The sequence below is a fragment of the Larus michahellis genome, chromosome Z, assembly GCF_964199755.1.
Source record: "Larus michahellis chromosome Z, bLarMic1.1, whole genome shotgun sequence".
Taxonomy (NCBI): Eukaryota; Metazoa; Chordata; class Aves; order Charadriiformes; family Laridae; genus Larus; species Larus michahellis.
In genome coordinates, this window is record NC_133930.1 from 67029765 (window position 1) to 67056474 (window position 26710).

The 26710-nt window shown below is 38.1% G+C and overlaps 1 protein-coding gene across 8 annotated transcripts in view; it reads right to left on the reverse strand.

Moving 5' to 3' along the window:
* Positions 1-11948: 11948 nt before the first annotated feature.
* Positions 11949-26710, reverse strand: part of CSNK1G3 (casein kinase 1 gamma 3) — an 83149-nt gene continuing 68387 nt past the window's right edge. For 2 of the 8 annotated variants that reach the window (XM_074570052.1, XM_074570050.1), the window contains exons 12-15: positions 22038-22144; positions 21645-21668; positions 16989-17081; positions 15578-15710 (exon numbers count right to left, since the gene is read on the reverse strand). In XM_074570052.1, the coding sequence (XP_074426153.1) occupies positions 17024-17081; positions 21645-21668; positions 22038-22144 (189 nt within the window). In that variant the 3' untranslated portion in view covers positions 15578-15710; positions 16989-17023. Of the gene's footprint in view, positions 15711-16988; positions 17082-21644; positions 21669-22037; positions 22145-26710 lie in introns of those variants that run through there. The other 6 variants (XM_074570055.1, XM_074570049.1, XM_074570051.1 and 3 more) reach the window with 5 other exon arrangements.

Here is a 26710-nt window from a genome sequence, read left to right on the forward strand (position 1 = left end):
AGCAACTGCTCATGAACTAATCCCTTATAAAAATAAAAGCATGAGATGAAAAATTTTATGAGCTAGATTTTGTAAACGCCACAGAGACCCAGCATAACCCAACATATTTGTAGTTATATTTTACTCAGCAAACAAACCTTCGACTTGTAATTTGCTTCTGATGTAGCCTAAAAGCACTTTATTATATTAAAGCTTATTGATGCCTGTAAGGCCCTTTTACCTACCGCTATTTCAAATGTAGTGAAATAATGCAACACTAATCTCTAAGACTTTTATTCCATAATAGATGTTTTTCTCACTAAATCAATTCAAAGGCTAATTGGGGTGGAAGGTGACTATCTCTAGTGGTTATAAATACATTTGCATTGCTATCAATCTTTTACACGAGTGATGTTTAACGAGGCTGAACGAGCCTTGGGCCGGCAGAGCTCGACTCAAACACGTAGTCAATGGTGCCATCAAGTGGCAAGAGTTGCAGTTGCAAAGCCCGACGGTGTCCCTCTCGGGCTTTCCCGCACGTACCCTCTTCCCACTCAGCCCCCATGCAACAGGAAGAGACGGCAGGGGTGAAAGATTCTTTTGCTCAACTCCGCATTTGTCCCGTGGGTTCCAACGTCCCAGCAGCTCTCCCAGCGTACAGATAGCGTTGCCAAAGCTCCCTCAGCTCCGCTGGGCACCTGGAACTCAACCCATTGCCATCTACCGGAGTCAGGGGTGTAACGAAAAGCAGCAAATACCCCACAATGAGTTAAACCAGACAAACCTCGCTTCAAGGTCTAGACAGACCAGAAAAGGTTATTGATTCCTTCAGTGCATCTCCGACCATAGACTATGTCCATACATTCCAAGTCACCCAAAACATCCTCCTGTCCAATGAGGAGTCTCTTGTCACTTTCTGAAATAAGCTTGCTCCACACACAACCCAGAAAAAAAAGGCAGACAATCTGCAGTTGTATTGGGCACATAATTTAAGGCGTTATATATACTCCACAAGTTCCAGGTGTCTCAGAGAGACAAGGACCCACAATGCTCATCACCTGAACATCTCCAAAAAAATTTACAGGCAATTCACAATATTCCCGTAAGCTAGGTAGAACAGGATATACAAAATATAGTAGTCCAGTTTACCTATGCAAAAAAAACCCCTCAATTTGTATGGAACAGGTGATAAGGCTCTCCTTAAATAAAGATTTTTGGGCTGAAGCATGTTTAAAAGCATTTTTTTCAGCTTTTCCCTAATGAGAAATACAGAAATATGGGAAAGAAAGCAGACGTTTTTCTACCAGAAAAGTTACATGGGGAAAGAGCTGCTTTGTTCACTCAGTTTGCCTGTGAAACAGTCAGATTACCTAAGTGAGATCAGTGACTCTTTCCTCCATGCATTATTTCTGAATGGGCAGCTTGCAATGAGGTGTGTCTTCCTCTTGAAGAAAGGGTGATCTAAACCAATTATTTTGCATACACCTGCAACATTTACCCATCACCAGCCAGACTGTTATGAGCATTATCCATGGAAGGATCATACATAGTGAATGTCAAATATGTAATACGCAAGCAGCCAATACAACCTTCATGAAGTTACAGCATTACTAGGTGTTCTCTAGAGTTTTACTACCAGAAACTCAAAGTAGCCAATTGTTGATATGATAGAAGACTGAGTTTAATGCAGCCAGCTATTATGATTCCAGACTTTTGCTTTCATGTGCCTAATGTTGCAGTAAACAGTTCATAAACTGTAAGTTATGATGTTAAGGCAGTGGGCAAGAAACTTGTATTCTGTCTGTTATTACCGAGCGTTTGTACACATAGTGTCAGAAGACAGTATTTCCTCTGTAAATATTAGTGCTGTAGCATTGTACTTCACATTGCAAGTAAAGACAAGCCTTTGTGTCAATGAATGCGCAGGCTAAAATGAGTACTGAAATAGAAGTGGAAGCCTGAGGGAAAATAGCATCAAGAAGACAGACAAAATGAACAAAATAAAGTTAGAATTAGTTACAGACACATAGGGGTAGTTAATAGCACTTTCTCTAATTACAGTGTAAATACACACTGTTGTTTAAAAGGAATGAGGGGATATACGTGTCAGGTAGAAAAAAATATGCTTAAAGAGCTTTTTCAAGATTTAAGACAGAAACTCACATTGAAAAAAAAGAAAGTGGTCAGAGTAAAACTTCAGTTTAGGAGGCCTGTGGCTATATAGGAGATGAACATTACAAACAAAACCAAACTACCCTCAAATGTGTGGTGCATATGCTCCAGCATTAGTATTGCTCCTTTCATGTGTTCCAAGATCACAGCTGGTGTCACACTGACATTTTTAATTTCTGCCTCAAGTACTTCTAAACAGAAATGTGTATATTTAGAAGACAACTGAACAGACTACATCTTCTCATTTATTTGTTGCTCCGAAATCGAGACCTTTGCTCTTTATTGAAAGTTCCAAAACACGACCAGTTGAGGACAAATCTAACTGGTTTGCATAGTATAAGCAGATGTGAAAAATGAGAAACTAAGTACAGATAAAATATGCAAGATGTCAAAACCAGCATTCCAAATAGGAAAATGATAGCAATTGCTCATTCCAGATTATTTTCCTCAACATCATGAAAGACTGCAATGCATTAACAACAACAAAAAAACCCTAGAACAAAATTAAACACGAAAAAGGATGCAGCACTCTATATTAGGGATAGTTACTGTGCCAGTGCAACCAAGACTACAATCAGAACCGGCCAATTCAATTTCTGTTGCAGCTGTTTCTGAATTTCCTTACTACTGCCATGCCACAGCAGTAGAAGGGAGATCTGTGAAATCAGGCTCTAGCACTGTGAACAGTCACTGCTGAAGTTGTTCTGGGCCAGTCTAAGGCAAGTTTCTGAAATCCGAGCAGCATCAGCACACTAGTGTGCCTTAGGGCTTTCACTGTTAGTGTGCAGGAACAGAACCTGAGGTAAGTAGATTTGGATGTTTCGCAGGGAACAAAACTATCCCAGCCACGTGGTAGCATTTTACAGTCTTGCATTCTGAGTATCAGCCTCTGAAGTTCTACAGGTATTGTACAGAAACACCAGTTCTTTCATACAGTAGGGCTAATGCACATTTTCAAAACTTAAAAAGAAAAAAAAAAAAAAAGACTAGGTTTTGGATAAGCTGTGTTGAACTAATCTAGGAATGTTAATAACAAAATTTTCCAAGCCTCTAGTGTCTAAAAGAGGTACAAGACAGTTAACCTGGTGTAGAACATGAAAGCTGGTGTCAAGGATGCTCTGGATACATGTAGAAGTTCGAGTTCAAAAAGTAATCAGGCAACTTAATGGAAACAAAAATAAAATTCACTGAGGTTATTAAACGGATAAATACTGCTTGTGACTGAGGAAGTTCTGAACTGTGGAATGCTGAAAGAGGTGACTACTAGGGGAAGTATTATTATAAGTTTTCTTTTTCTCATATTCTTTCTTAGGTATCTGATAGTGATCACTGATGGTGAGAGACTACTCTGCTAAATATACTTTCAGTCTGCTGCAACGTGGCTGTTCATGTAGTGTGACTTTCAAAACTTTCCTTGTTTTCACTCCTAATTTGAATTAAGCATATTTGGAAAAACTACCTCTGAAAAAAGTCACAAAAATTCATTAGAAATGTCCTTGCAATCACCTGTCTATGCTGAGGTCGCTTGCAGTTTCTGATAAGCCACCTTAATATAAATTTACTTCATTAAAAGCTTCACAGCTGTTGAGTCAGGCAACCTTCTGTCTCCACATGAAACACTGACCAGAAGTGATCTGCTGAGTTTCCACGCAAACTGATTCTGTGCCTTTAGCTCTGCACCTTCTTTCACAGGTTGTGATGGCTTACTGCTACACTGCTCTTACGTTAGCGTGCTTGCTGGCCAGTGTTTGTACCTCACATCAGTGATGACCATAAACTAACATTTCACTTATGCTAATAAGGAATGCTTGAATTTAACTCACTGAAACACTTCAGCAACCATAAAGTTCAGTGCACAAGTATTTTAAAGCTAAAAATTGTAACAGCTGGCTATTTATCTATGCTTTTGTTTTATTTTGTTTTGATCTAAGAGCAGCATTCATGTTTAAAAAGAAAGACAGTTTTTGCGGTATGGTAAGATCATCTACATGGAAGCAGATGCAGTTTTTCTGCTGAATCTGGCCTTAATTTACATCACGTTATCCAGCAGAAATGCCCTACTTTTGTTGTAGTGTGTTACCATCTATTAAAACAAAATTGGAATCTTTTCAGTCCAAACGCTTTTCTTAAAAGACTCTTATAGGCAGGTTTGACCTTTACATTATGAATTTCATTTCATTGTAAGCTCTTACATTTATATTACTGCTTAACATGAACTCTCACTGAAATGTGACCTGACAATTTATATCTATATTTATTCATGCTAAGCTTTCTGCTTAACAACCATCGGGCTAAAAGTGTAGTATAGTTACTGTAGAAATAATATTTCCTCCTATTTCAGACAATGAAGGTCATACCAGCTTCACATAAAAGGAAATGCAATTTTTCATGTTTTTCAATTGTGGCATGCATTTTAAATTCCTTGTTATAATCACCCATAATAGAGTGTTTGCCAAAATTGCTTTTTCCCCCAAGCCGCTTTTCTCTCTTTTAAGTCAGGGACGTAGTTTATCATGAGTACTGCCCTGCCTACAGGATAAAAATACCAAATACACAGATTCAAAAGTTATTGAGCAATACAGCTGAAAAAAAGAAACCAAAAAAGAAACCAAAACAATCATCAGGCCTGCCTGTGACTCAGTTTTATTCATGCGTTCTTATTCCATTGGCAAAATAATTTTGCCTTTCTGGAGAATGCATTCAAAGAAAGAATCCCAAAGAGATATATAGGGCGTTAAGCTTCATGTTCTTATTAAACCAGGTCAGTAAGAATAACCGCACAGGTCTAGTTCCATGATGAAAGATGTGGTCGATTCCTAATTCAGTTTTATCTGGACACTTCGTAGATGGTCATCAGTACACACTAACTACAGCTACTGTGCTAATTTCTGCATTACACATTTGTACATTAGACTTCCAAAGTTATTGGAAGGCTCAGAACAATAGATATTGCTATCATGAAAAGATGGCTATTGAAATTTAAAGTGCATTTTTCTATTTTAAAGCATCAGTTGCTTTTCCTTTAAGCAGATACATGCATCTAGAAATATGCAGATATTATTACTTGCACTCTGAAGTATGCTTCCTTGCTCAAAGAAAATGCTCTATTGTAGAATGTAAAGCTTGTAAAAAAGTTGTAAAACATGCAAATATTTATAAGATAGTTCTTAAAAAACAAATTAGCAGTCTTTTTTGTAGACATAAGACACTTGAACATTCATAGGGAGATGACATTTACAGCAGTTTAACACATTGAACAGAAGATCAGTAGTTGGGTTGGGGTTTTGTATGTGTGTGTGTTGCTTGGGTTTGGTTTTTTTTTTTTTTGAGCAATGCATTTTAACTGCAAAATGAAGCAGTTTCTGAAGCACTCGTTCCATTCCTGGTTACGGTTCCTGATAAAGCATTTTTTATTTGGAAATAACTAATGCTTTCAGTTACAAAGCACATATAATAAGAACTTTCAAATGTCCACTCTATGTGGCAGCATTGCAGCACAACTGAAAGTGTTTTAGCAACCATAGCAGGAATTTGGGGGGGACGTTTGTGGGGGGACGCGTTGAAGAGAAGAAACAAAATGCCGTGGAAAAACTAATTCAGCAGCAATGATAGTTTTGTGGCTGCACAAGTAGTACAAATTGTTCTGGTCCTGGTCTCCTTCTCTCCTTCTGTAGCTCCAAGTGATCCTAGACAACCCACCTCCTGTCTCACAACAATCCTTACCTCCGTACTCCTCCCTTCCCATAGGGAATCAACTCTGTCAAGGGACTGGAAATCTACCTGCTATGCAGTTAACTTGGGAAAGAGAGGGAAACATGAGTGTCTGGCGAGGGTGGTTATACAAATGCTAACTGTCAAGGTGTTACACTCGTACAAGGACAGAGATCAGCTGAGGCAAATATTATATTTGTGAAAATATGGAACCTGGTAGAAACAACCTCAACACTAAGCAATCCAACCAAAGCATGTCAGCTGTATCTAATGAAATCCAGCAATGTCAATTTAATACACTGTAGTACACTGACCAAAAAAAGACATTATACGGCGATGGGGCTGGGGTCATTACTACTATTTTGACAGGAGATACACAAATTGCAATTAGTTGCAGAACACCATTGCCCACTATTGCACCCATGTGCAATCTGTAATTATGACAGGTCAAAATGTAGGGCATATAGCTCAAACTACAGAATGCTTAGTACTTGCAGCCCATAATCAAATTGTGAGCCATCAGCTCTATTACTAAGTCATAGAATCACAGAATCCTAATCATAGAACACCAGGTAGGATGTGACCTCAAGGATCATCTGGTCCAACCTTTCTGGCAAAAGTGCGGTCTAGACGAGATGGCCAAGTACCCTGTCCAGCTGAATCTTAGAAGTGTCCAATGTTTGGGAATCCACCAGTTCCCTGGGGAGATTATTCCTATGGATGATTGTTCTCATTGTGAAAATTTGCCTCTTGTGTCCAGCTGGAATCTGCCCAGATGTAACTTGTACCTATTACCCCTCATCTTTTCCATGTGACTTCTTGTAAAAAGGGAGAGTCTCCATCTTCTTTGTAGCGATCCTTTAAATACTGGAACATGGTGATCTACATCTTGAGAGAGAGAGAGAGAGATTCATATATATGTATTTATATATACCTTAAAGGTTTCCCTTCCTGCTTTGGTATACTGTGCTGATCTTCTGTAGTAAGTGACGTTGTCTCACTGACAGAACTCATTTCTTCTTGCTGGCCGTATTAGACATACTCAACTTGTAGTCACTGGACTTTCCATTTATGGCTGCTTCAGGATTCATTGTCCTAGACAGGACCAGAGATACAGCCACATAACAAAACAGTTTGGCTGCTACCGAAGTGCTTCTTGTCAGGGTTAAATTCTGCTTCACGGACGAAATTCAACATAGGCATTAGTGTAATAACTCTTCTCTAGAATACGTCCCTTCGAAATTATTTGACTCTGGAAGAATGCAGACCACTGAGTTCTATATGTTATCATTTGCATGGATAACCTGCTAGATAGCAATTCCGATATGAAATTAAGTATCATTGTGAAGTATTTCTAATATGCTTTCTGTATTAAGAGCACAGCAGTCACATATAACTCTCAGAACAACGTCCACACCAACGGTTAGAGTTGTATGGCTCATGCTTTCTTAGTTTGCGAGTAACTCATCCAAGTTCATTTATGACAGGCATAATATAAAGGAAATGTTTGCAGCCCAAAAGCCTGAATAAAATTATCTTCACCAGAACACAAAATTACCTATTAATAGGCTTAATTTTCTGGATCATTCAAACAAACACTAGAAAATATGTTGTTTTTGAAAACTACGTATGTAAGGATTGGATTTTTTCTTTTAAATATCTCAAAGTCCAGTCGGCTTTTAATTTTCCCCCTTGTATTCCTTTACACACAGTATGCTTAACAAGTTTTATACAACAATCACACTCAAGTTTAGTGCAGGGCTTTTGCCTTTGAAGCACCAATAGCCATTTGTGCTATGTATACATGAATTTTAAAATCTGGCTTCAATCACAAACCAAAAAATGTTTGATGCATTCATCTCTGAAGTATGACAGCAACGTAGGAGAGAAATGAATTGCCTTCTTGTATTACAGTCCTTATTATAAAGTCATGACTCTCTAAGGTACTGGAATTACAAAATATAATTCAGATCTCAGAACTGACACACAATGTGTCTACCAATTCATTTGCTATGCAGACAAGATGTGCTTCTTAATTTGGTAACACTTTCCAATATAAATTTTGTATGTTTATGATGAATAAAAATTTACTAACATGATCTTAATGCATCATTAAACATTCTCATCAGGCTAAAGTTAAGACTGTACTTTCAACTGTAATTTTGTGCAGCGCATGTAGGATGTGTGATGCAACACAGAGCACATGTGGTTAAGTACTAATTCAAGAATACGGCTTCCTCACAGAGACTCAACTCACCTCCAAAATGCCATCTTGACTGAGGAACAGCCTTCAGACTAATCCACGTAGTTTAAATTTATTTATTGGATTTTGTAAATATTGTTCATAAGAAGTGAGAAGCACATATCTGTTAGAAGAAAGAGTCGAGCACTCTAGCAATCTCTGGAATAAAACCGTTAATCCAAGTTTCTCTAATAACAGGACAAACAAATCTAAAAAGGTCCATCATACTTATTATTCAATCAGTTATTCACTACTGCTCTTTAACAGCTCACAGATGAAATGGGTCACTTCCACACTGATCAAATTAATTTCATCTAAGAAATTGCTAACCTTGGGACTGACCAAGCAGATCAATGAGGCAAATCAGAGTAACAGCAAAAGAAAGCAGAAATTACTGCACAGATTTTCTCTAAAAAAATCTGTTTTTCTTAAATATGGGCATAAACAATTCTGACACTTAAGTAAAGTAACCACGCATTTTAATAGCAGATTTCTGAAGTTATGCACAAAACCAGTAAAAAATGTCCAAATATCAATGCTGAATTTGAATTTTTGGTATTATGTTTCCTTTGAATTGTTTTAGTCAAGTCAGGTAAATCTACTGTTGGCCTCCACTGATTTTGATTTAATTAGCCATAGCTACCAAGTAAAATGTGTTAATACTACTCAGAAATATTTGATTTAAAGCATATTTTTTAAAAGTGTTGTATATACAATGGTCATCTGAGCAAACCAGACATTTAGAGCAAGACTTAGTATCAATTGTTGCATTTATCTTTTGGGAAGTTCTAGCTTGTTAGTTCTTACCCCTATCCACAAAACAGACCGAGATCAGTTACTCTGTATTGTCCCTGCAACACATCAGATTTGTAAGCACTGATAAAATCTCTCCACAGATTGAGTGCCTCGTTGTCAAAATGAGTCACGGTATGAATCCGGCCTCTGTGACACTAAAGAAAAAGCTTTGCATTGCCCATCTGTACAGAGAATTTCACCCTGTGTTAATGCATCTGCTAGGAGGAACTACCTGGTGTGTTGACAGTTTCCTCAAAATTGGCATCTGTTTTTCTAAAAGGCAGTCAGTAATTGCTTGGTAAAATAATATGGCTTTTACAAAATCTGAAATGTCACCTATCATACTTTATATCAAAATAGTCTTTGTCAATAGCTATTGCCATTGTTTCAAAACTTACAGTATATATTCTTAATAGGTCAACTAAAGCAACAACAGACACAAAAGATAAAAGCATCCAGAAAATAAATGTGAAAGACATATACAGCTTCTAAAAGAATAACTACAAGATACCTGAAAACATGATGTCTAAAATTAATTTATCATAAATATAAGCACCCCTGGATTCAGACTGGAATTTTCCATTTCTTTTTCTGGAAGCCCTAGCTAAATGCTATGGCAAGCTGCGAAGGAAGAGTCCCAGTAGCACAGATGCTGAACTATCATCAGCTGTGAAATAGAAGTTTGAGCCCTAGCTTTCACAGAACCATAGAATGGTTTGGGTTGTAAGAGACCTTTAAAGATCATCCAGTCCAATGCCCCTGCCACGGGCAGGGACATCTTTCACTGGACCAGGTTGCTCAAAGCCCCGTCCAATCTGACTTTGAACACTTCTAAAGATGGGGCATCAACAGCTTCTCTGGGCAACCTCTTCCAGTGTCTCATGACCCTCATCATAAAAAACATCTTCCCTATAGCCAATCTAAACCTACCCCTCTTCAGTTTAAAACGTTTGCCCCTTGTCCTGTCACTATACACTCTGGTGAGAAGTCTCTCTCTGTCCCTTTTATAAGCCCCCTTTGAGTATTGAAAGGCCACAATAAGGTGCCCCCTCTGCATCTCTGCAGAGTCACCTTCCTGAGCAATGGCCATGGCCTGGGCTTCTGCAGGAGAGGACAGACAGCGCCTCTGGCACATGGAGGACTACTACGCTTCAATAAGACACTTCAGGTAACAGACCACAGCACGTGCCACTACACTGAAGCTTCATGCTGTGGACACAGCTGAGACCTTGGTCCTTACCAAGAAAATCGAGCCTGAGGAGGCAGGCCAGCCCCTTTGTCAACTGCCACCTTGCACTGAGCTGCAAAGACGGTTCAGTCTCATGTTTCTGGGATCTTCCACTTATCCTCAGTGCACAAACGCCTTCTTGAGTGTTCCAGAATGGAGAAGCCATGGGAACTCCTCCTCGTTTCCCTCCCTACTTCCCTGCAAGCGGCACAGGAGGGGAGTGTCTCAGGGCAGAGCTGGGAGTGTGGAGCAGCAAGGGGGCAAGTACATGATGTGGAGCAGAGCTTTGCCCTCACCCCCAGTGCACCTCCAATGCAAGTGCCTGTAGAGACCTGGATGGGAAGAAACATGGCACGTGGAGCACCAGGTGCTGGAGGCAGTTCTTAGCACATCCCTGGAGCTGAGCGTGAGTGGCCAGGTGGCAGCGGCTGAACATGCCTTGCACTCCAGCTGCTGAGGCACCTTGACCAGGCTGGGCTTGGGCAACCGTTAAACCCTCCTGGCTCTGCCAGGCCCGTGGTGTGAGTGCACATGCCACTGCTGACAGCACAGCTGCAGGACAAGGATCCTGCCCAAGACCAGCACACGTGACACAAACGCAGATCAAGGAGAAAACTGCACTTTTATTGCATCCAGGGACCGCTGAAAGGCAGCAGCTCCTGAAAGATGCAGGATACCCATGGCGTCTTCATCCTGCAAGAACAGCAGGCAAGCACTTATACAAAATGGACCAGAGAAGCCCTGCCAAGGGGCCATGCTCAATGTGGCCAATTAAGGCAGAGAATCCCTAGGGACCTGTGCTCATCTGCCCCAGGGCAAAATATTCCTCCCTCACCCCAGCCCCAGGGCACCAGAGGTGTCTTCATGCTGCAAGAGCAGCAGGCTGGAACTTACCCAAAACAGCCCAGGGAGCCCTGGCAAGGGGCTCTGCTCAGTGCTAGAGGGGAAGTAAAAACACAACCCTGGGGCGCAGTGTCAATCTGTCCTGGGGGAAAAGAAATCCCTCCTGACCGCAGACCCAGGGCACCAGTGCTGTCTTGGTGCTGCAAGCGCAGCCCACAGTCACTTACCCAAAATGGCCCAGAGGAGCTCTGGCAAGGGGCCATGCTCAATGCTGCAGGGGAAGGTGAAAAACCCCCGGGGGCCAGTGCCAATCCGTCCTGGGGACAAAAATTCCTTCCTGACCCCAAATCTGGCAACAGACCACAGCACATACAACATTGAAGCTTCATGCTGTGGACACAGCTGAGACCTTGGTCCTTGAGAAGAAAACCTGGTTTGAAAAGGCAGGCCAGCCCCTTTGCCAACTGCCACCTTGCATTGAGCTGCAATGATGGGGTTGGGCTTGCTTCCATTTCGGCTCCCCCATACCTCAACTGCAAAACCACCATCTTGAGATACCCTCCAACAATCACATCACCCACAAGTCCTCAAGAGCACACTCGAGTGCTTCTCAGTACACAAGAATACAGAAGCATAGTCTGAAAAATAGCTCATGTCAAATTAGTCTGTGCTGATTTTGGCTGGGATAGAGTTAGTTTTCTTCTTAGTAGGCAATACGGGGTTATGTTTTGGATTTGTGCTGAGAACACTATTGATAACACAGGATGGTTTTGTTACTGCTGAGCAGCGCTTACACAGAGTCGAGGCCTTTTCTGCTTCTCATACCACTCCACCAGCAAGGAGACGGGGGGTGCACAAGAAGTTGGGAGGGGACTCAGCTGGGACAGCTGATCCCATGACCAAAAGCATAACCCATACCATGTGACATCACGGCTCAGTATATAAAGTGGGGGAACAAGGAGGAAGGGGGGACTTTTGGAGTGATGGCATTTGTCTTCCTAAGTAACAGTTAGAGGTGATGGAGCCTGGCTTTCCTGGAGATGGCTGAACACCTGCCTGCCCATGGGAAGCAGTGAATGAATTGCTTGCTTGGCTTTGCTTGCAGGGGCAGCTTTTGTTCTACCCATTAAACTGTCTTTATCTCAACCCACAAGTTTTCTTACTTTTACTCTTCTGATTCTCTCCCCCATCACACCATGGGGGAGTGAGCAAGCGTTGCCAGCTGGGGTTAAACCACAACATAGTCAATGAAGTTGGTGGATTAAGAGTAAGTTTTGGGGGTTTTTTTTTTTTCCTTTTTTTAAACAAACAGTACTTTTAGATTCGGTAGCCTTTAATGACAACAGGATAATATTTCAGAGGCAAGCTGTCTGAAGACATATGTAAGCATCTTAAATACCCCATATTATAGTATATGTCACCACAGGAAGCTCCACAGATATTAAGTAAATCTGTATTTTGAGTAAGGTCCAAAGAGACATGGTAATAAGATATGGAACAGCCTGTCTTACAAGAAAAATAAAAATTGAGCATCTGAGAACTGAATGCATACTTATATACTACCTCAGTTACTATCACTCATCCTGACAAAGAGGAAGATATTCTCAGAAAATATAGTATTTAATTTGATAAGACAATGAATGAAGCTGTACAGTGACTTAATCCTGACATAACTGATTCTGCAATCTTCATGTTTGAAATATCCTTCAAAAAAGCTACTAAGAGCTCCTAGAAAATTACTGAAAAATTAACAGAGGTGTAGTTTCAAGCACTCAGGTGTTAGAATTCCAAGTCTCAAAAAGAAGTTCTGAGGAAAGATTTAGTTTGAATGAAAACATGAACTTGAAAAAAAAATTTACTTGCAGTATTTCTATAGATATGTAAGAGCACAAGCAAATTAAAATATCTGCTTATGAAGCAAAGTGCTAGGAATCTTAGCTAGAAGTCTAGCAACCAATTTCGCCTATTAACACTGTTCTTAAGTAAATATGCCCCTTTTTATATCATATTAAATGTTCTACAGCTAGGAACAGTCACCTCTACTGAACAAAAGGTTGTGACTGAAAAACTAACTGTAAGTCTTCCTTTTCTAGATACCGACCTGCAAAATTAAAGACACATTTATTGCATATGTCACAGTATCCATATTGGCTTTTATTCTAGGTGGCAGAAAGCATAGACTTACCCATGGAGACCCTGAGCAGATTTCCTAGTTAGAAACACATGCATTTAAGTCTCTTCACTCCATTGTTATCATTAGGTGTATTAAAGCATATAACACCACCACCTGCTAACTAAGCAAACAACTGCAATATTGATGTAGCAGTTTGAGTAACATGCTTTAACATTCCTTGCTGTCCAAAAAGATTAAAACTGTTCAGCAATTCTTAAGATAACAGCTTCCATTATTTCATCCAAGATCGTAGGAAAGGGAGAGAGAGAGGCAAGTTTTATAAAACTATCTTTATTTTTTGTCTTACATTTAAACAGGGATGTATTTCATTTTTAGACATCCACCCAATGATGACTTCATTACTTTAGCAGGAAAATAAAAGGATATAAATGCAAATCATATTGGCATAACCTGAACATACCTGCATTAGTACTGACCGCTTTGCTGGAATAAAACCTTCTTCAGCATTAAAATCAAGCACTTCAAAAAATATTGCTGAAAAGCAAGTGCCTAGATACTGGTCATTTCAGCAAATAAACAGCTTTTATATATTCAAATATTTTAAGTCCATAATATACACACTTATGTGTACGAAGTTCAGATCATACAAACACTGTACAGGTCAAAAGCCTCTGAGAATAGAACTAATCAGGTGTGTGAGAAATACATATACCACATGGACTTACAAGTCTTACAAAGCAACAAATTTGGTCAAGTACTATGAAGAAGGATGCGTTCTCATATGAAAATGGTCAAGTAACCTTTTCAGCTCAAATAAAAACAATGAAGTAACTTCATGAGTTTGAGATAATCAAAACCACAAACTGGTGGAGTCGAAACTTATGACCTGTTATACAGTATGTTTTTGTAGGCCAAGTTTAGGTTTTTTAAAACAAAAACTTAAAATCATGAACGGTAATAATGACAAAGATCAAAGTATACATATAAGCACATAATCCAAACAACGAAATACACTTTTGGCCGTTAAGGAAAAATAAATTACAAAATACAATTAAAGTCCTTGTAAATGCAATAATTAATTCAAAGGTGTGCATTTATTTTAATACACATTTTAAATGCTACAACAAAACAGATTAAAAATAAATATGTATGCCAAAAGGCAAGTGTGGATAGAAAAAATGCTAATTAGCTCTAGAAGAATTATAAAAAAATTGAGATAATCTGAGTTTTGGTCAACAAATCTGTCTACTCACTTCCATCTTTCACACCCCTTCTTCAGTAACTGGCAGCTAAACATGACAAAAGCATACCTCTGTCACTATGGCTTTAAAAGAAGCATATATTTTCTGAAGACAAAAATATAAAATGGGCTGCCTTATATACAGAACTGCCAGTTTGTTCACATTGCAGGCACTTCATTGGACTCTGCGGAAGTACCTGACACCCTTGCCATCCCACTATAATAGTGTTATTACACTGAAAGACAAGAAATTTCCAGGGAAAAAAAAAAATTGGGGGAAATTTTGTGTGCTACGGGCTAGTACACACAAAGGAGAAGTCTAACTCACTTCCATCGCATTTGTTTTCTAAATCAAAGAGTAATATAATTTACAAACAGATCTCTAACATTACCCATATTTTCAAGTTAAAGATGTTGTCAATCATCAATTACCTTAGTAAACATACAGGCTTTAATATTTATTCCACTGTAACCAGATTCACATTTATTCCTTCTTTTATAATTCCGCTGTAGATCCTCTTTTGAAGGTATTTCAATCTTATTAACATTACTGGAAGCACAACTTAAACTATACAAACTTCTGTATCCTTTGTACAAACACTGTTGTCATTTCTACTGCACTGCAATTCCATTGTAGGTATAAAAAACCCCTGGTTTTCAAGCCCAGAGCCTACTGGATATACTCTCTGTTCATTAATCTCACCAGCATTTAGACAACTGTCAACAGTTACATCAGCTTCTTCCATATCTCTAGATAGTGACTGTACAACAATATCACAGACAGAGTTTAATGCTGATGCAATTTGACTACAGTATCACCAGTAATACTGGGAGAAAAGAAAAAAAAAATCAATGCAGTGTCAGAAAAGAAAAGAGATTTTATTATTTTTCTGAAAGGTTGTGCATTCCTATTTTTCTTCTGCATTTTGGAAGAAAACTGCTTTTGATATGCTGCTACAAACTCAAATAACAGGTTTATGACAGCTGTCTTCAGCTAAGACACTTCTAGTACTTCCTACGACAGAAGAAATACTTTCCAAGTTTAGTTTTGCTGAAGATATTGTTCATTTGTACCATTACATTGGTCCAAGAAGCACTCATATTTGACAAAACCTTAAAGCTTTTAAAATAAATGAATCAAAGAAACAAAAGATGGTTGCAGGAGAATCAAATCAAAGCACACAGGCTTGACATTATTTTTAAGGGTATCCTTGGAAAATGTGTGGTCATTACGGAGGTGGTGGGGTTTTTTAAGTCCACAAGACAGAAGGTGAACAAATAAGCAATTTCCTGTGTTCTGTTTGGGTCTAGTCATTTGTGGCGCTGAATGCTTTTCCTTGTCCTCCGTTTGAAAAGACAGCAGCACCTGCAGATGTGACATGAATTACATATGATATAAAATGAAGTCAGGAAACTAAACTCTGTTCACTACATTTGTTTCACTTGAAGTATGTAGTTCAGGTATAGCCAGCACCACAAGGAACACATTAAGCTCTATTGCAGGTGATCAATATATTAGTAAAAGAAACTGAAGTAAAGATATTTTTGGCACATTTCACCAAATGAAAAAAGCTATAATAAAAATAACTATTAAGTTTAGACTACTGTGTGAGGGTATCAAAAGCATGGGCATTATAGGCCAACTTTAAAAAGTATTTATAAGAATAAGGAATGTTCTGTTACCTAAGTATTCTCCATATTAACTGGTAATATGCCAAACACAAGCTTGAACCTTTTGTGACACTTGATTGTGTCACCTGTACTATGCACTTAAGACTCTGCTGTTGCTAATACAGGAAAACAATTTGGGATTCTTTTGTCAACTAGAGCTTGGAAAAATCTTCCCCAAAATGTTTTAAAAGAAAATGTTTGTGAACAATATAATTAACGTTCTGATTCAGTGCTGTTACGATATTACTACAGTGAAAAATTACAGCTTTAAGTATATTGAAGTACACTCATATTCTTTCTTCTGCTTTATTGCATACTACATGAAGGAAACTAAAATTGACAAATACTGCAAATTTCATTTAGAAAATAGAGACAATCTTAAAGTAACTGAAAATACACTACAGAAGGAAGAAGAACTGGAGGGAGTTAGAGACAGATAATACATAGGAGGACTGCAGAAGTCCAGGAAGTATTTTTGAAAACAAACTAAAGAGGAAAGTAACAAGCACACAAAGAAAGTGTTTTTATTTGCATGTAGTGTTAGCCTTATTTTAAGCAACTCCCAGCTTCAGACCGCCACCTTTAAAATTAAAGCTTCCACTCAGTAAAGTATTCACAATTTGCAATTAAAAGTGACCATGCAAGCTGTCTACCTTAACAGAGCTTGCCCCATGGAGTTCTGCAGTTTGGTTATTGAGTTTAGCACTTGCAGTGCTACATACTCAAGAACCTTTCTTAAACTATGAAGTAAAACAGAAGTGAAAACATGAATGTACTGCATCAATAGCCTATCAGTAAGTCCTTAAGTTCACCAAGTATTTTATGTCACTAAAATTCAACAGGAATCCTGCTGATCTAGTTTGGAATATGGGAAATGGGGAAAGCATTTGAAAACCAGGGAGAATAATGATCTAAAAATAAGGTTCTACAAGGTGCAAGAACAACATCCAAAGTAAGGGGAGACAGAAGTTACCTTCTCAAAATATCCAAGGGCACCCTGTCGCTCAGTCACTGAAAAAGTAGCAGTGGGCAGAGGCAGACCAGAGCTGCTCTGAGAGTTACATAACTTTCAGTAGAAAAAAACATTGGTTATTGATGGAGGAAGCCCAAAATTAGAACTCAATAGGGGAAACTACACAGATATTTTTACAGCTAGCAGAAATATCATACTGTATTTAGTAACTTTAAAGTACTTCTAAAAGAGGTATAATTGTTTTTAAAGGCTAGTAGCCACCAACTGCAACAGAAATTCCCCCATAACTGCTAAACTTTTTTTCTTGGCATCTGTCTACAATCACTAGCATCCATTATCACTTAAGCTTTGAATTCACATGCAGATTTATGGGGGCCAATTTACTATAATCCTTCTTTCACCCCAATTTTTCCAAAGTATTTTATATATGTATGTACAAACACACACCATATCACAACAAAGCATTTGACAGTGGCCCCTCCCTTTCGACATGAATTATCCTATGATCCTATAAGTGAGGAAATCCTACCCTGGACTGTGATTGTAAATCACTTTTGTACCTGTTTCAGGTTGGGAGTCCTCAAAGAAAACATTCAGAGAAGATTTGTCTCGATTCATAATTTTAGTATATATAGAACACTGGTTACATAAGTAACTGTAGGAAGATTAAAGTGTGGCAGACAATTTATATTCTAGAAAAACAATCTAGAATTTTAACCTCTCTAACTATGTTTTGCTTATATGGAAGATGTCTCAAGGAACAGCAGATCACACTTCTAAAATGTTTAGGACTGCTTGAATCCTCTGTGTAATTCAAGGACACTAGGTTTTCATGCTTTCCTTCACAGAAAATTTTAACCCATCCTTTCTGCAAATCTCGTACTGTCCTTTTTTCCTTCTCCATAGCCTATTTAGTTTGCTACCTCTCTGTCAACCAGAGCAGAAGGGCATCATACAACAGGGAATTCAAGGGTTCCATCTATAACCAACACAAAGCACTGCTTTTTTGATCTCCTGGTATTCTGGAGTTTGCATAATACTATTACAAAGAGTATAATTTCTATTATCAGCTTGGGTTTTTTTAATTATATGAACTATTCAACTGTATTCTAGTTCAGGGAGTTTCACTAAATGCTGGAGAATGTTACTTGATGTGGGAGAATAAATCCCTTACTAATATATATCTAAAAAGTGTTAAAGGAATGCAAACTCCATAGAGCATTGCAAACCACAAGACTGGCTTGGAAACTTACTGAAACGTATATTTATCAGCTTAGAAGCCTTCCGAGGCCAAATAAATGTCATTTTAAAATATATGCACATTTACATGGGAATAAGACAGGTCAGACTACACTGCTTGATAATAAATTTTATGAAAGAAACGTAACCCTGAAATTAGACATCCACAGTGCATAACCTCTTGAAGAGTATAATTTAGAAATACAGACATGTTCTTAAGAATACCGTCACTAGAGGGTGTCATTCTCACTTTTATATATATTTCATTGCTTGAAGCCATATTTTTAAAGCTACAGATAGGGGCATTTTTAGTGAGTATTAAACCACAAATTTATCATATTATTCAATATGCATGCAAAACACATAAGAACAGATAATCTTTGAAAATTTTCAATTCTAGAAGAGCAACTTTTTTTCTTTTTAAAGAAAGCATTTAATAACTGCTAACTGCTTTCTCTGTAGGGTATAAAACATTTTTATAGCAGGCAGTATAATACCAGTTTATGAAACTCGAGGAACAACTTTTCCTGTAGCAATCTCAGTACTATGGTTACAAATATTTCTTGTCCTATTTAAAACATTATCATACCTTTTTTTCTATTGAATACCCTTCCCTCTACCGTTTGAGCAGTCCCTTGGCACAACATGCTAAAGCATGTTCAGTTCGGTATCAGTGTTTAGATAGCTGTGTTTTTATATTTGCCATCTAGCATGTGGCAGCACTTTACTGCAAGATTACTAACGGGTGTTTAAAGTGGAAAAACGAACGCAAGATTCAAAAAGGACAGATCATATCATCCTGTTTGCCCTTCTCCGTCCTCTCATGGCAGAACCTTTTGGTTACACAAATCACACATGCTTCTTCATAGAAGCAACTGTCCTGATAGCTAGCAAAGAGTTAAGGAAAGAAAAGATAATTGCTCGGTGATAACCAGAAGATCATCTGTAGAAGATCAGATCTACAAGTGCCAGGGCAAAACAGTGATTAGTCAACCAAAAAGGTTAGTTTTCTCCCTGCTTTACAACTCCAGTAAGTAACAAATGAAACAGGGCTTAAAGGTACTTTTCTAAAAAAAAAAAAAAAAAGAACAAAGAAACAAAACCCACTAAAAAAAACCTCAAACAAAGAAAAACCCCACAACCAAAAAAAAGCCGGCAAAAAGAAAAAAAAACCCACACCAAAAAACCCCAAACCCCAACACCCACTGCCAAGTCATGCTTGTTGCACAGCAACACTCAAGGAGCATGAAGATGACAAGGCGTAAGATTTAGAATATATACTGCATGTGAGTATATAAACACATATCAAACAATGGAAGTGTTGGATGATGTCCCAAAACAACAAAATGCTTACTGAAAAAAATCCTTATCCTTTCTGATTAACAGCATCCCATGGAAATGGGAACAGATGATCTAATATTCACTAAACAATATTTGTGTTCATAGTTAAAATCACACCTTTTCTTCAGTTTTGTAAACCATTATATAGTCATGCTAAGCTTCTAAAATTATGAAAAAATCTAGAAGAAAGAATGAAGTGTTTCTAAAAAATACTCAAGTTTGTCTCAGAGTATGAGAAAACATTATAAACAGAAAGTATCAGGAAGAGCTTAACTTTGTTCGTATCTTCAGATGGAGAAAAGATTATGAAATAGGTACGAAGTGAGAGTATTTTAATAATGTCTCCTAAAAACCAAAAAAGTCTATACCACAGACATGAAAGATAAAGGTACTTGCATTTCCTTATACTCTTCAGCAATGTAAAAATCTATAAATGGATGTTTAAACATCTCTCAATACCTTTTGACAATAGGCTTGTAACTATCATTTTAAAATGTAAAATGACCTAAACCTTTTAAAGTATTATTACTGATAAGAGATGTATACCTAAACATTGACAGCAATGCTAGGGAGGCAGTGCGGACAAGGGGGTGTGCATGCGTGTTGGTTTAATTACTGCCAAAATACAAGAAAATGAGGAAACTCTGGTTTAAATAAACACCACTGGAAAACTAATTTGTGTTTCATATTAAAAAAGATGATTAATCTAAAGAGTAGAATATTGAGACTAGAAATTTTGTCTGTAATAAAACCAGTAAAGACTAGGCCAAAAAGGTCAAGGATAGCGTATTTGTCCATCAATTATTCATATCAAAGGAAATTCATTTCTACATTTTCAAAGCTGCTGCAGCAACTGGGCTTCTGAGAAGTCTCTCACTTTCTGTAGATCACTAAACATAGCTTTAGTTGTGCTAAGCACTACTCAAAACTTTACAGAAATTTAATCCTTTCCTGTGTGTACATAAACTAGGCATAAGGAAGGTTATCACTGCACTTACCCAAAAGGAGGGGATAGGGAATTTCTCTATATGCAGCCTATCAACATCTTTGCTCTTTAGCATCTTTTTTTTTTTGTTTTATATATATTTAAGAAAACTGAATTCTTGACAGAAAAATAACAATAATAATACTGTACTCTGCAAAGATGACAGATAAAGAACTGGTCTTTGCAGTGCTCACAGGAAGTGCACAAGTGTGCACACCTCCATGCACATAAATCTTACATACCAAAATCAAAACCTGCAGAACAATCACTTCAATAACAATTTCTACTTTGAGACATTTCCTCTTACCTAAAAATTAGGAAAATAGGCCTTACAAGACTTACTGCTGTTAAGGAATGTTTACTAGATTTTTATGCTACTAATTTTATGATTTTATGATAAACTAGATCCATACCCTTGTAAAATCCTATTCCAAGAACAATTATAAAAGACAACATATTGAAAGTTATACTGCCTTTAGCTATCAAGAATATTTTTCTGTATTACTTTGCAAGTCTGACTTTACTACTCAAATCTATATACATTAATTGTCCAACCCATATTAACAGACCTTAATATTTTCCCGGTTTATTACACTGTAACTTTAAGGAACCCTGAAGTTAAGTTTTAGTAACTAGTTAGCAGGTTGTCAAAGACTAATATTCTGGTAAATACTTTGCTTACAGATATAACAGGCAAAGCTCAAACATTTGCTAGTATTTATTACTTGTTCATGTGAGTTATTTTCTAGATGTTAAAATACTAGCTGAATGCTACAACATCTGAAAAGAAAGTTTTCTCTTCTAAAACAGGATAGCAAGTAAGAAAAAAATATTCTACTACCCACTAAAAAGGATTAAATAAAGTACACTGCAGACTACACAACTTAAAAGCAAGCAAGATTTGAAGCAGGCAAAATAGCTCCTGAAGGTGGCTGTTTGTATAAAGAGTTAATCGTTTCACAATATTAAAACATGTTTTGTGATTTCCAAATGGCCTTGTTATTTTCAAGTTCTCTGAAATCAGTTTTAAACCAAATAAGAGGAACAAAGCCCCTGGGGCTATTTCTGCCTGCCCGTGCTGTAGAACTCACCACATGTTCAACACTTTCTGGCAGCTATACAGAAAGAGAGTAAGGTAAAAGAAGAATCAGAATACCACATAGAGTAAGAATTTTACATCTTTCACACATAACTTTTGATAGTCAGAACGCTATCTTAAAATAAAAATTTCGAAATTAGCCAAAATATCCAAAATGCATGCACTTCTCTATTATAGATAGATGTGTTACAGGGCTTAGGCTAAAAAGCAGAAGATACAGAAAGTCTTTGTTTAAATATTTAAAGCCAAAATTAAGTATAGCAGTATATTTTGCCCCTCACCAGTGGCTATTCAGTTTAGACAATATTTTTTTAATAGCTATACAAGAAAATTTTTGAAGCAGCTGAGCACACAAGATCCAAAGAATATAAAAAGATGGACATACTTAGTTTCATCCATTACTTCTACTTCTGCAGGAGCTGTGATAGGTGCATTTGAACGGCCTGCAGTTGGGTCATCTGTGTTCAGTTCTCCATTTGTTGAGCTTACTACCTGAAATCACCAGAAATACCTGAAATTATGCTAGTGCCAGACAAACATTTGTCAATTCCTGAAGTTACAATACATCTTCAAAAATCAGTAATTTTTGTTAATTCTGTAATTCTTTTCATTCCAATAACAGTATCTTTTCCAGGTTTTATTCCTGCATCCCTGCGCTCCTACCATTTTTCTTTTGTATCTACTAATGGAACTGACATCCACATGACAGACTGAAAGTGAGCAGACTAAGCAAAGCAATTCTGTTCATTGGGTTTGATAATATCATGTCTCTTCAGAGCCTTAAGGGAAGGCACTAACCCCTTCCCTAGTATCAATTCAGTCCTGTTTCTGATTCTTCAGTGTATTTAAGCTCCTTAGCTTCCCTCTTTGTGTAGCCCAATTCAGTGCTATCTCAAAGTGTACTCACCAGAAGAGGGGAAAACTAAGACATTGCCTAGACCTAAGAGTGTAGGTGGTGCTCGGTTTACACTCTTAGAGCACAGGAACACTTACTGCCGCCAAAAAAGAAAAAAAAAATGGATTCAACTTCATTCCCATTAATTTACTCTTAAATTTATTCGTAAATTCTTAAGACACCAGGACAGCTCTCTTTCTCTGGGAATGTTTGTTTTGTCTTTAAACCAAATGGAACTCAATACTCTCTCAGTTTGTCAGCTTTCCGGCATGACAAATGGAGCTATTCCAGAGGCTTCTCCCTTATTCATCTCACAGAATCTGCCAGGAAGATGGTTAACTGGATATGGACAAGTGCATAGCATTGTCAGCTGCCCTGACCAGATAACTGACCCGTTAAAGTATGAAGAGGTTTACTGATTACAAAGTAGCAGCAAATGCTTGACCAAGCAACGTTGCACAAAAATATCATTCTGGCCAAATAATATAAAAGCCTACAGAAAACATCTGTAAAATATCATCAGTTACAGGAGAGTGGACCAGTAGTAGTCCATAGTTCAAGATTCTTACAAGCTGTTGCCTGAAGGTTGGAAATTAAAATAGAAGACAGCAGAGGGAAAGAGAGTCATCATCATAACGTTACTAATTCCCTTCACCCTTCCAAGCTCTACTCTTAACGTAGAAGTTATGTCTCATCTATTTATAACCAGAGCTAGTAGCCTTCCCTATGGAGGTTTGCTTTGTGGTTCCTACTGTGACTAAGGACAGAGCTTCGGAAGTTTGCTGAACCTTAAGCCATTTTCCATGCCATATGTCTACATCAGGCTGAGTTTTCTCCTTTTTCAAGTTTCACTAAAATAGGAACCACTGCCAAAAAAACCCTGCGGCTCAATAACAACACAAACAGCAAGATGTCCAAGATTGCAAGAATCCGATTACTTAAATTTTGGTCACTATAACTGGAGGACTTCTGGGAGATTGGACTTGATTTCTGTGATGACAGGTAAGTCAGTGATATTTCAACCAGGTGGTTAAGCTTGGTTTCATATCATTGGGGATGGCAAAAGCACTAAACATTCAGTGACAGAAATACGTAGGAATTGTGCTTGTTAAAGCACAAGATGGTGGGTCAGGGATCTTAAACTATAAACCCCGGGTTAGTAGATTTTCTTTTTTTGTTTTTTACAAGTATGTTAATATTTATTGTCATCCTTGTCCATATGTACTGGTAAGGGGAAATAGTATGATCCCAACCATCTCACCAGGTATCTTACTGCGCAAATAATTTCATTGCTTCTTGTGAAATTTACAGTTGTTAACAGTGATATGCAGAGCAAAAACATACGGTGTTTGCATGGGAAGTACTTGCTAAATAGGTCAGGATGGTTCCTGAAAGTGTAAGAGTAAAAAAATTTACTCGGCCTGTCCAACAAATGAGTTTTGGATCCAGAGGATCCAAATCATAACTACATAATCACAACTACAGCCTGCACTACTCCATATAAAGCAATGCCACCCAGTTAAGATTGTAGTCAACCTTGCCTGCAGCCCTAATAATTTAGGATTTCTGCTTCGTGATCTAGTCTTAAAATGAACTTCCTAAAAAGATCCTCAGACCTGTGCTCAAGGTTTAGTAACAACAGTTGATCAGAAAGAGAAGCCTTTGTCTTCAATTTACTCAAGTAAGGGTAGGATACATCAAGAAACAACAAGACAGCCATATGCCCCTTTCTGGATGGGAAGCAAACCCATACACCTTAGCATTCCTGACTGTTGTAAAGAACAGGTGACAGTTTCACAAGTATTCGCAACAACTCCTATTTTCTTCTCTTCTCCTACAAAAAGGATATGAAAACATTTATGACATACTCAAATACCAAACACATTGCTCAACTCTAGCAACTATGGAGCTCTCACATGGCATTCTCTTTCACACTTCTTTCCTAGGAGTGCCTATTCCATCATTCACCTCTATCTTCTTGGACAGCAGATTCAAAAAAAAAAAAAAAGGATCAAACTCAAGCATGTAGAGATTCTTCATTTGAACTGGAAAACATGAAAGTAGATGTCTAAAAATGCTTCCTACATTAATAATGTAGTTCTGAATATTTTTCTTCAACAATAGGTTAAAAAAATCTATCCCTTCTGACGGATAAAAAAAGTTAGGAGAAAGTGAAAACATTAAGGCAGGAACAAAACTGTATCTAAGCACATTTTTATGGTCTGTCTTCTACCACTGTTAAAGGAAGTCTATTTCGGAGAGGCAAGGCAGATCAGCAAAAAAGGGTTTCCTACTCTGGTTCAAGATTCATGGATAGTTCTTATCAGCCTTTGTCAACAACTCTCTTCTGGTCTTCTTGGAACCCCTTTTGGCAATTATTAAAAGAACACCTGCAAGATTTGCACAACTCATAGTAACAAAACCCCCTCCTGGTTTATGACCGATTTTGTTTTTGTTTTGTTTAAAAATCACAGTTAAAGTCATACTCATCTAAACTGACTTCAGTTTTAAAGAAGCAATAACGATTTTCTGCCTTGGTCAATGCACTGGCATAGGCTAACAAAGAACAAAGCTTATTTCAGGGTTTCCCAACACATTGATATGCTTAAAAAAGAGGAAGCACAGAAGGGAAGTGATGGTGCTTCCGTACTCGGCACTGGTGAGGCCTCACCTCGAGTACTGTGTTCAGTTCTGGGCCCGTCTCTACAAGAGGGACATTGAAGTGCTGGAGAGGGTCCAGAGGAGAGCTACCAGGCTGGTGAGGGGTCTGGAGACCAGGTCATATGAGGAGAGGCTGAGGGAGCCGGGCATGTTTAGCTTGGGGAAGAGGAGGCTGAGGGGAGACCTCATTGCTCTCTACAACTACCTGAAAGGAGGTTGGAGAGAGGTGGGTGTTGGCCTCTTCTCCCAGGTGAATAATGACAGGACCAGAGGAAATGGTCTGAAGTTGCGGCAGGGGAGGTTTAGGTTAGATATTAGGAAGAAGTACTTTACTGAAAGAGTGGTCAGGCACTGGAACAGCCTGCCCAGGGAGGTGTTTGAGTCACCATCCCTAGAGTTATTTAAGAAACGTCTAGATTTGGCACTTCAGGGCATGCTCTAGTGGCAGAGATTGTAGGCTGTTTGTTTGTGGGTTTTGGTTTGGTTTTTTTTTTTTTGGTGTGTGTATGGTTGGACTCGATGATCTCAAAGGTCCTTTCCAGCCATGAAGATTCTATGATTCTAAACTATAACCACCTGTTTGGTGATTCTTTTCTTGAAATTCTTCAAACTGACTTCAAAACTGAATAGTATTTCTTGACAATGCTTTCCCTTAGAGGGAGAAGTCTTTCTTTTCAAGACGGCATTTGTCCTAATGTGGTTTTTTTTATTAATTGAAGACTGTTTTCTCTAAAGAACTTTGACACAAACTTCTAGAAACCTTGACACAAGATTGCAGAAGACTGTACTGCCTTGCTGTGGCTGATCTCTATCAAAGAAAGAGAAATCAAGGAAAAGGAGACCTCAGTCTTTCCCATATACATACACCAGGCACGTTCCACCAAATACAGAACCAAACACAATCAACTATAACTGCCTGTTGCATGGCTTAGTTTAGATGGGAGGAAAACAAAGTTCACCGTTCTTGAAAGAGCTGTGAACTCTGAAAGTATAAGTGAACCAAAGGTTATTGGTAGACTGAAAAACAGCATCAGTCATGCCTCTCACAGAATCACAAAATGCCCTGACTTTTACTCTAGTCTACTACTGATGAAAACCGGTCTAGAAATGGTCTCAGTAAGATGAAGAAACAAGAATACAGCTGCAACAGAGCAAAATACTTACCTTTAAAAAAAAACTAACAAAGATTCATTTAAAGGAGTGCAAGAGAGAGGCAGGAGTGCTTCAGTTCCAGTAGCAGTGAAGCTACAACCATATGATCTTAGAATCATAAGTTCTGTACCTTGCTAAAATAACCTACAACACTAGAAGTTAATTCCCTGTGACATCAGTAAAACATTTTTCAATATGATCAAAAGTGCATTTTGTAAAAGACTGACAATGCGGGGTAAATTCACTTCCCTCTCTCAGACTACACCCCAAACATATCAAAAATAAGCAAAACACAGGTAGAAAGATACGGGAATATAACAAAATTGAACAAGACTAAGTCACCAGGAAGA